The sequence below is a fragment of the Poecilia reticulata genome, linkage group LG15 (assembly GCF_000633615.1).
Source record: "Poecilia reticulata strain Guanapo linkage group LG15, Guppy_female_1.0+MT, whole genome shotgun sequence".
Taxonomy (NCBI): Eukaryota; Metazoa; Chordata; class Actinopteri; order Cyprinodontiformes; family Poeciliidae; genus Poecilia; species Poecilia reticulata.
Window position 1 is genome coordinate 9,630,243 of NC_024345.1, and position 10,430 is coordinate 9,640,672.

General features: G+C 37.8%; 1 protein-coding gene across 3 annotated transcripts; it reads right to left on the reverse strand.

Moving 5' to 3' along the window:
• Positions 1-540: 540 nt before the first annotated feature.
• Positions 541-10,174, reverse strand: galm (galactose mutarotase). Of its 3 annotated transcripts, XM_008429127.1 has the most exons (10): positions 10,135-10,174; positions 9,523-9,534; positions 6,736-6,935; positions 5,744-5,898; positions 4,959-5,072; positions 4,360-4,452; positions 2,604-2,685; positions 2,161-2,311; positions 1,894-2,068; positions 541-739 (listed from the first exon to the last, which is right to left on the reverse strand). In XM_008429127.1, exons 1-10 carry the CDS (start codon positions 10,149-10,151, stop codon positions 662-664), a joined length of 1,077 nt encoding a protein of 358 aa, XP_008427349.1. In that variant the 5' UTR covers positions 10,152-10,174; the 3' UTR covers positions 541-661. The 3 variants fall into 3 exon arrangements, with proteins under 3 accessions (XP_008427349.1, XP_008427350.1, XP_008427351.1); XM_008429128.2 differs by lacking the exons at positions 9,523-9,534; positions 10,135-10,174 and adding an exon at positions 8,443-8,704; XM_008429129.1 differs by lacking the exons at positions 9,523-9,534; positions 10,135-10,174 and adding an exon at positions 8,248-8,436.
• Positions 10,175-10,430: the final 256 nt, after the last annotated feature.

Genomic DNA, 10,430 nt, shown 5'->3' on the forward strand with positions numbered 1-10,430 from the left:
ATCATTGTGGGTCTTTAAATGATTTATTTTAACTTTAACTATTTTTACAAGCAATATTATGTGAACAAATTTGGATATATTGTGGATTTTCTCAAATAAGGTCAAAATATATACATACATATATTGTAGCTATGGTTAAAGAAAACCCCATATTCGTATTTTTTTTTTAGAAAATTAGAATATAATATTTAATACAACTTTAGTAGTTACAGTTTCCTAACTTCAGTTTATTTATTATTTATTTGACATTGGTTGTTCTACTTCTAATTGCTAGTGGTGTATTCGAGTGTGCTCTACTAGTGCAGCATTATCAAATAAATTTGTAATTCAGTATATGTATGTCTGTGTTTAAAACAACAACCCTTTTTTCACTTCCTGGATCAGTAACAGATATCGGTTTGGGAAGTGAAAAAAGTGGATCAGTGCATCATTATTAACAACACATCAAATGTGTTGCTGCATATACCTTAAAAATGTTACTTCACATAATTGATAAGACTGATGGTTTTCAGTTATTCATATATAGAGGGAGCAAACTAGTTTGAATGAAACCATTACTTTATTACAACTTCTGCTGAAAAAATTCACATCAACAGCAGTCATAAAGCAAGCTTTGACCTAAATATGTGTCAGAGGTCAGCGCTGGAATCCTGACTGTCGCTCAGACGGTGGTGAAGGTGAAGCGAGTCACATGGTGATATTCATCCCCGGGACGCAGGAGGCAGTCTGGGAAGGAAGCCTAAACACACACAAACACACGCATTTATATCACACACACACACACACACGCACGCACGCACGCACATACACCTTTGGCCTGGCAACAGACCTTACTTAAGAACACACGTTTTGATTAAACCACATATTTAGACAGAATGGTCAGAAAGAGCAGCAAGTGTTAAGGAGGTGGCTCTCTTCTTTAAAAATGTTGGTGCAACTCTGGACAGGTTCTGTGTAGCAGGAGTCTCGACTGAAAGTTTAATTCAGTTTCTCCCTGGTTATTATTAATATTTCTTATTCATTAGAACATTTTCCCACACAAACAGTCTTCATCCACACCTGCTCTGTTAAGATATTAAAAATATTATAATTATTTTAAAACTACTTGATAAAGATAGAAATGAAACAATCAAACTAATCGTGATTAATCGATTATGGAAACAATTGTCAAATAATTTAGTCATCCATTAATTGTTAACTAGAGAAATAGCCTTATTTTGGCCATCTGATGAAAGAACAACACAGTCAGGACAGTATCTGTGCCAAACATATATTCATTTTGCATTTATGAAGAAAAACCTTCTTTGTCTGTAACTTTGTTTTACCCAGAACCACTCCAGTGGCAGTTTTTTTTTGCTACACTTGGTTCAAATTAAATTCTGTATTTAAAAAATCCATCCAATTATTAATCCAAAAAATAAATTAGTAGACAGTATTTTTTCTTTGCTACAAATGATCAAGGGTACATAAAGGAATGCTACGTTATTGCAGTTTCAGCAATAAAAGTATTATTTTCTTATTCAAAAAAGTAACTGAATTATCTTATTTTTGTTTTTAATGTATTTCTTATATTGTGTAAAAAAAAGGCTTAAGTGGTTAAATAAAAAATCTGCAGGAGATGCCAATTTTTTACTAAGATTATTTGAATAATTGTCAGAATAATTGATAGAATAATCGTTTACTAAAACAATCATTAGATGCGGTCCTAAATAATAGTAATAACTTTTATTTAACCAGGTTTGTCCCATTGAAATCAACATGTCCCAATCATAAGAGGGACCTGGCCAAGAATAGCAGCAGAGAATAAAAAAACAAAGGAAAAAGTTACAGTTCTAAGAGTTCTCCTATATTTTAGCTTAGTCATTGGAAGTGATTCTCCATCCAGCCACATACCTGGTTAACAGCATTGGGCCAGTTTTGTGTCTCTAAACAGAAGGCGCTGTGCTTCCCATATGTCACACCACCCTTTCCTCTGATGGAGCCGTCTAGGACATTGGCGGTGTAGAACTGGACTCCTGGTTGGGTGGTTGACACCTCCAGGACACGCCCACTGGGGGGGTGGAGCACTCTGAAACGAGGAAGAACGTTTGCCTTCCAGAATCAACTAAATGAATGAATCTGGGACATTTTTTGTTGTGTGAGTATGCAATGTGCAACAACCTGGCAGCATGTCTTTCTGTCCAGTCATCTCTGGGCGAACACAGGCAGAAGTTGTGGTCAAAGCCGAGGCCAGGAACATTCTTCAGCCGGACACCAACAGGAACCGGCACCCGGAGGTCAAAAGGTGTGTCCTTCACAGGGCGGATCTCTCCTGCCAACAGATTGGCTCCGACTTATTCTTTCTTGAAAATCATCTTTTTTTTTGTTACGTAATAAGAGAAACAAGTATTTTCTCTTATTCATGGATCTTAAAGGGAAATAAAAAATGACTAAAACTGGTATCAGCAGGTCAGAACTTTACAAACATTGGCCTAAAAATCTCTGATTGGTGAATCTCTAATAACATTCCTTTCACTATTGTCAGAAGTAGAGCAACTTAAGACTGAGGAAATGTTTCTCACTTGTCTATTTTATGTCAGGGAAGGACTGATGTAGGCTCTCACCTGTAGGGATTGATGTATCATCAACAGGCAGGTAAGAGTGTGCACTGATAGACACCTCATGATCGTAGATATCTGCCACTCCCTTCATCCAAGCATGCAAGAACACAAACACACACATATAGAGATGATTTATCACCATACGTAGCAAATAATGTTTGTGTCACGTGACTGTATGAGGCGTGTGTGACATCGCTATGCATTGAGTCAAGAACATTGAAAGTGGGGAAAATGAAACATTGAAAACAATCAAGAATCTCAAAATATGAACGTGAGTTTTTGCTGTTAACTGTCAAAACTTCAGCAGTAAGGTCCAAAGGTAAGAGCCACATTTTCACTGGTCAGTAAAATATTTCAAAGAAAAAGCAAAAGGTGGATAATAGCTCAGTTATGCTAGCTTGACTTTTACAACCTTATGTATTTTTAAAACTTATGTGGTTTGTGTCGTGTCAATTTATGTAATTGTGTTACCTTCAGTTGTCGTAAAGGTGCTATATGTATATATATCTATATATATATATCAAAAATAACTTGACTTAGTAATTTAATGCCTTAAAATTGGGACTCTATCTCTTTAAAAACTCCTGCTCTTTCTGAAACTCCGCTTTCAGGAAGTCATCACAACATGGCTCTTCTGTTAACCCTTCAACAATGTTTTTACCAACGTTGCTCTGAGAAGTAGCTCCTATTACGAGCTCAGCAGGTGCACAGCTCCACCAGGTGTTTGCTAATTGCTGTTGGCTAATTTGAAGAAACTGAGGAAAGTGCTGCTCTGTGAGGTGGAAGCTCCAAAGCCGCAGCTCTGAGGAGGAGCTGCGTCTCAAAGGCGGGGCTATGTTCACTGTGGAGGGCTTTGGCTCTGATGGAGAACATTGCCAATGGAAGAATCCAGAGGGAGCATGTGTTCAGAGATCTTATTTACCTTCTGGGAAATATTGATGATGGTTTATTAGCATTTAGATTACCCAGACTGATCATTCTGGAGCTTTGAACAAAACTTAAAGAAGGAGCTGTGCGGTACCGGTCCAGAAGCAGTCATCCTTCAGTGGAGCCGCCCGCTTTGTGAAAGCTCTCTATGCACAGAAGTCATCTCTATTCTGTGTCTTTAAATCCCAGCTGAATGTGCACATTCAGCTGGGATTTAAAGACACAGGCATATTATGTTATTGCCTGTTCAAACAGGCATTTGCGCGATCTCTTTATTTATTTATTTTATTTGGATTTTTTTTTCTTTAAAATGTATTATTTTTATTCTTGTGAGGTGATCTTGTGCCCTGAAAACACCTTTAAAATAAAATATATAATTACTATTATTATAAATACTCATACTGCTACAAACAAGGACGTTGCCATGGTTATTGCCCCATGTGGTGGCAGACTTCCGGGTATTATACTAATTTACATATGTATTTATGGGTGGTGACAGGGAAGACCAGCAGCTGCGCTCTATTTCCCGCAAATTAGGATTTATAAAGGAAAGGTACGTGGCCACGTGCGTGCGCACGGCTTTATACATCCAATTGTTTTTGTGCGCCGCACTTTTCTACATTTTTCTGTACGCCAAGTTTTAGTGTTCTTTTATGCATGAGGCCCCAGGTGTGTCTTTGATGCGGGAATAACATTATAACATGATGCAAAGCTGAAAAAAGTTGATTTTACACAATAATGCCAATTTAAAACCCAACAAAATACACAAAGACTTATGTTTGTGATCGAATGTGGCAAAGTTTCCAGGGTGTGAATGATGTTGAGGTCTTACCTGCCCTGCTAGGTTGAAGTAGGAATGGTTGGTGAGGTTGATGGGGGTTGTTTTGGTGGAGCGGGCTCGGTAGTCAGTGGTTAGAGTTTCCCCCTAAGCAGAAAAACACAAACCTCACTAACACAGGCGGGTCGGGTGCAAAATCAACTCAATAAAACATCAAGGCAAATTGAAGGTGATATTTGGAAAGTTGAGTCTGGGAAACGATACGGATCGAAGGAAGGATAATCGAGCAGCAGTCCAGTCCGGAACGTTTTCCAGTCTGCTTCCTATAGAATCTGTCCTACAATCTTCTTGTTGTCAGGAGTAAAGATCTGGAACACATCTGAAGCTGGAAGTTCAGCAACAAACTTCTACTTGGGTTCGTTTTTAATGGTCTTCTCCTCAGATGTAGATTATTTATCATTATTTATGGTTCAATTAACCTAACTCTAGTGTTTTCAGCAACGAATAAAAATGCTTCTTCCTTTTCTAAAATGATTGCTACTATAAACTTTATGATCCTTTCCGCACAAAGTTGTTTTTATACATTCACCAGAAAAGAAATGAGGCAAATGTTTTGATGCATGGTTCTGATGCTGAGACATGAGTATGTTTACCTGTAGAGTGTAGGAGACAGAGACCTGAAGCTCACCAGGGTAGCCCTGGTCTCCATCTGGACTCGTATGACTGAGGATCACACCACCTTCCACTTCTTCAGCAAGCCAGACTGCCTGGACAGAGAAACCCAGAGAGGGACTCAAGAAAATAAATCTTCCTTTTGAAACGTCCTCATAGAACAAGCAAACACAAACAGCTGCCCCACATCCGGTCCTTAAGGATTTTATCTCCTGGATGAGATTAAGAATCTTCACCTACAGGATATAAAAAGCTCCAAGAATGGGAAGAAAAACTGGAAAGCATTCTTGACAACCTGTTGCTTCAGTCGTTTATCAATACAGTTAGGCTCTCAAGATATAGAAATCATCTTAAGCAATCAAACAACATGCCAACATTATTCAGGCCCAGTAATGTCATACAGTAAACTTAACACTTACTGGGTAAAAAGAATAAGCATTTTGGTTGTTTTAATAATGATATATTCATCTAATATTTCGACATTTAGCTAACAGGGTAATGTGGAGAATTATATCTGTTTCCTGTTTTTTGTGCCTTTTGGTCAGCAGCAGTAACATGACCACACACATAACAAAAATAACTGTAATTACATAATCAGTTTTAGTTAAAAACCAATGGCATTAGTTATAAACTCACTGTAGCTATCCTGTTATTGGACAAGGAAATGCTTCACATTTTCTTTGAACCCACCTTGAAGTGTTTTGTTGAAGCGGCTAAAGTTTCCAGTCCAGGAACAGCAAACACACTCCCCAAGCATTGGTCTTACCTTGTTGAAGCCGTGCAGGCCTCCATGCAGGGCATTTGGTCCATTGTTGGTATCTAGTTGGAACTCTTTTCCTTCTACCACAAAGTGTCCCTTTGCTATCCTGTTAGCCACGCGACCCACCAAGGCCCCCAGATACCGTTTATCCGACACATAACCTGACAACATAAAAATATGATTGTTCACCTTTATCAAAGATAAGTATGCAGTCACTTTAATTTCTCTTAGCTTTTTCAGGCAGGGGTCCCAATCAAGTGTCAAGCTAACTTGACTGGTTAGCTTGACGAATCAAACAGACTCTGACCAGAACTTATTACGTCAGATCTAAAGTTAGTCACAACTAACTATTCTGTTAAGGATGGGAAAGAAATGTGTTGTGGGGCGTGAGAGCATGTCTGATATTTATAATCACAAAGTAATGCAATGTATCATTTTTAACTTGACAGTCAGAGAAATCCATTGGAATGCCTCTTGAGGTCATAATTCTGATTTGGAAAGTTCTGGTCCTACACTAAACCTGGTACTGAAATCAAACATGGTTGCTCCACAAAGTGTGACTGATGTACTAGTGAATGGTTCATTTTCATTTCTGACAAACCGTAGATAGATAAATTAGTCCCAACATAACTATAACTGAGCTAGTGGGAGCATATAGATATTAAACAAGAGGGGTCCTAGGATTGAACCTTGGCACCTTGGGGTGCTCCACATGTGACTTCTGTCCCCTTGATGAGGGTTAGGGTTATTAAATTAAATTACCTATTGAAACAAAGAAATCCCTGTTCTTAATATAAGATTCAAACCATAACCTTGCTGAGGTTATGTTCAGTTTGATGTCAGACTGAACCATAAAAACTCCAGATCCCAAAGGAGTTGCAGTTTTTCCCCCTGAGATTTTTTCTTCTTTTTCACTGATGTTTTCAAGGGATTTTCAGAATGAGCCTTACTGAGATATCAGCTCATTCTTTTCAAATGTTGAATATTTTATGTCTTACCTTCCAGGTCATCGTAGCCAAGGACTACATCCTCCATCTGCCCATGTTTCCCTCTGCAGGACACAGACCTTATAATGGCACCCAGGGTCAGGACCTCCACCCGCACCTGGGGGGACTGGAGGGTCCACATGTCCATGCTGCCAAGACCGGGGACCTGTCCCCACTGCTGATGGCTGACCTGAGTCATCCTGAGTCTGGCCCTAAACATGGAGGAAAAGAATAAACAATGTCCATCTCTTTAAAACAATCCATCTTTTGAAAAATATCTGTGATTTCAGTTCAATTACACAAACTACAACCGCACCTGACAGTAGAATACAGGACCGCATCAACCCTCTGGGGTCCAGGGCATATATGGTCCTTTTTTTATTTACCTTTACATTTTTCTCCATGGAAACCATTGATATTGCCTTACACTTATTTTTTTCTTTTGGGTATACTGTTATTCCATATTAGACATAAAAACATAAAATCTGAGTTGTAAAACTTTTAATTTATTTATTTTTTCTCTGTGAACCCCACAAGGTGCCATACAACAAATTGTTCTTATAATTTAGAATACAAATATATACTTTCAATTTCAAATATTGATATAAAAGTATTGCAAGCAACAGTTTTATGAAATTATGGAAATGAAGGCAATTCCTCATTTGTTTGTGTACAACTATTTGTGAAACCCCATAGGCCAAAAGACTCGTCTCACGTTTACCAAAAATATCTGGATCAACTTCCAGTGTGATGGGAAAATATTCTGTATACTGCAGAGACAAAGCATGTGTGTCCTATTACATCTGGAGTAAAACTAACAGCATTTTAGAACTACACAATTTCAAATATTGCTTGAACCATCTAGAGACAGATGGTTCAAGCAATTCTTACATTTTTATTTATATGTTGGAAGTGTTTGGGAAAAAATATCTGAGCTTAGAGTTCTGACATGAAGGAAAAACAGAAATTTGTATCAGAATAGGAAGTAAATTTCAAAATTGGTCCCACAGCACGTTTCCCTTATATATACGGTATTATATGACTTGACATCTGTGCTGCAAGATTAGTTTATTTCTAAATTTGAGGTGCAGACATTTAAGTAAGGTGTCTCTTTTGTTAAAAATAAGAAACAATCTGTGGCTGCTGTGCAAACATCTCTGAGTCTCTTCTGTGGAAATGTCTGCAGACTCCAACCAAGACAGCTGGAAATTTACTCTGGGATAAATATCATTTTGATTTCTGTTAAAATAACTTTTATTTCTTTGAAGCAACATGAAAGATATGTATTCCAGTGTGCCAAGTATAAATAATTTTAAGCAGCAGCATGAAACTGAATTATTTATAGTGTGTTTGTCCTCTTCTACTCCATGTTTATTGAACTGGTGGTTGTCACTAAATCTTGTCGCATTAAATGTCCTGTGCAGAAAAACCACCACTAAATGAACGGCCAGGTGCATCGCTTTGTTTCGTACACCCAAGAGCGTCCTGATAAATTCTGAATTAAAAGTGGAAAAGGTCGCTGACCTTTAATCGGGGCTGGGAAGCAAAGTTCGGGAGAACACCTGATCTGACTGGACCTCTCCTCATCAGAAACCCAGGGCTGAAGTCCAGCTGAGAACTGACAGGCTACCGATGAAACTCTCATGAACTTCTCCTTCAATGCTAAGATTCAAGCTGAAAACCAGTGCGAGTGCTCTGCTTCCATTCGCAGTCCCTTACCTACAAACGCGTCACCAAGTCCAGGAGAGAAGAAAGCGCGTGAGACGTCAGATGAACGCGGAAGTCATGTGACTCAAGGGGCGTACTCCAAACCGTTCTCTCCTCTCCATAAGACCAAGGCCGTTTCTCAATACTCAAGAACGCAAGTACATTCTTGAGTTCTTGGCAAGTACGTACCCGCAAGAACAGTTGAAAGTCCGTTCTTACCGAGTTCACAAGGACGCGGTTCTTGATGACGTCACTCAACTTCCGTAAATTTCAATAAATTCTTCTGTTTAACACAGGAGATTTCCTGTGTTAAACTGAACAATTTAACAATTGGKACTGGACAATTTAATAATTGGGACAAATATTAACAGATATCAAATATACATAATTAAGGACAAGTAATTTCTAAGTAGAAACACCTTCAAATTAACGGGATTAAGTTTTTTATTACTGATTGAAAAAAGCTTAATAGAAAACAATTTATCTCCTCAAAGTACTTTTTCAGACTACTGTTACCAGTGAAGCTTGAGTCTTGTTTGCCACCTTCATCAGATTATTTGCTTATAAAATATTTATCTCAAATGACAAATCATAATGGATGATGGCCAGCCTGTCATGCAGTTGAACTGATTTCTTCTTTATTCCCCAGGTTTGCCAGGGATTCATAAACAGGGAAAGTTAAAACAATTATTTCATATTTAATGTTTTACCAACCTGCATCTGGCCAGAGTTCCTGTCACACAAATGGATGGTTATTTTATAATAACTACTAAACACTTAACAAACTTATGTTTCCTTTGTTATCATAATTAAGTATACTCTATGAAGATACCAGCGTAGAAAGAGAAACATAATTTTGTACGAATGTCTTTATTAGAATAACAAACAAAAAAGAAACAAAAAAAAACAAGCAGATAATCAGTCAATAACTCCAGGAAATTCGTAGACTGTCAAAAGCAAATATTACCATAATTTAATAGTTTTTTTCTATGAAATTGAGGAGACAGTGAAAAGAAAATTGGCAGGACACGGGGAGAATCTCCAGGAGTTTTTGGGAAGCTGGAAGTAAACCTGGAACTGCAGTCTGCTCACCTGAAGAGCTGCCTGCATAAAACAAAGAAAAATAAGAGTTCACTCTTATACATGAAATGCCAATCCTAAGGAAATGCATTTTTTAATTTACAAATTAAAGTATGATTCTCTGATCATGAAGGGACATTGTATTAAAATATTTTTCTTACTACGAATTTATAATTGGTTTTGAAAGTCTGTGTCAACACAATTTATAAAATACTAATATTAACTAAATAAATATAAAAAATATGCTAAGAGAAAAATATATTTCCTATTCTGCTACTTGCAGATAATTACCATATAGCTACACTTTATATCTCACTTTCAGCCGCTACGAACAGATAACAAGCAGCGGAAAACGACAGTGACTTGCTGAAATCAGGCTGCGGTTAGTGGGGAAAACGCTTTCCAACCGCCCGTTAAACTGGCAGCTCCTCCGGTCTGTTAGCAGAGCTATGCTACTCCGAAAAACTCCGAAGCAAATACTAAAGTATGAATATTCTGGATGAACTGAGTGGATAGAGGAAGCTATAAGGTTTACTTTCTCGCCTAAAAACAAATTTAAATGAGTTTTCGTGGCAATTAATGGTGGTAAAAATGCAATACATTTCTGTACTGACCTCTATTTACCGCTGCTGGTGGCGCATTGCATTATGGGATATCTTGCTGCCTCAAGTCCGCAGAAGGATGCATTGACGCATCCTCGATAAAATGGGCGGAGCAAGAACACATCAGGCCGCTGTCGATGACGCGAGAAGACAAATACAGACAAGAACGCATATTGAGAAACGGCACAAGAATCTACGAAATGTCAGAAATATTCCGAAGTACAACAAAATATCTACTGAAGGTCACAGAACCACACTCAATATAACTAAGTTGTTGAATATTTTAATTTTACATCACTTAAATACGATGTTAGAAGG

Coding starts and splice junctions, on each gene's coding strand:
- galm (XM_008429127.1), bottom strand. Junction 2,069..2,160: donor ACAGAAAGACATGCTGCCAG/GTTGTTGCACAT, acceptor TCCTCGTTTCAG/AGTGCTCCACCCCCCCAGTG. Junction 740..1,893: donor GGCCCAATGCTGTTAACCAG/GTATGTGGCTGG, acceptor GTGTGTGTTTAG/GCTTCCTTCCCAGACTGCCT.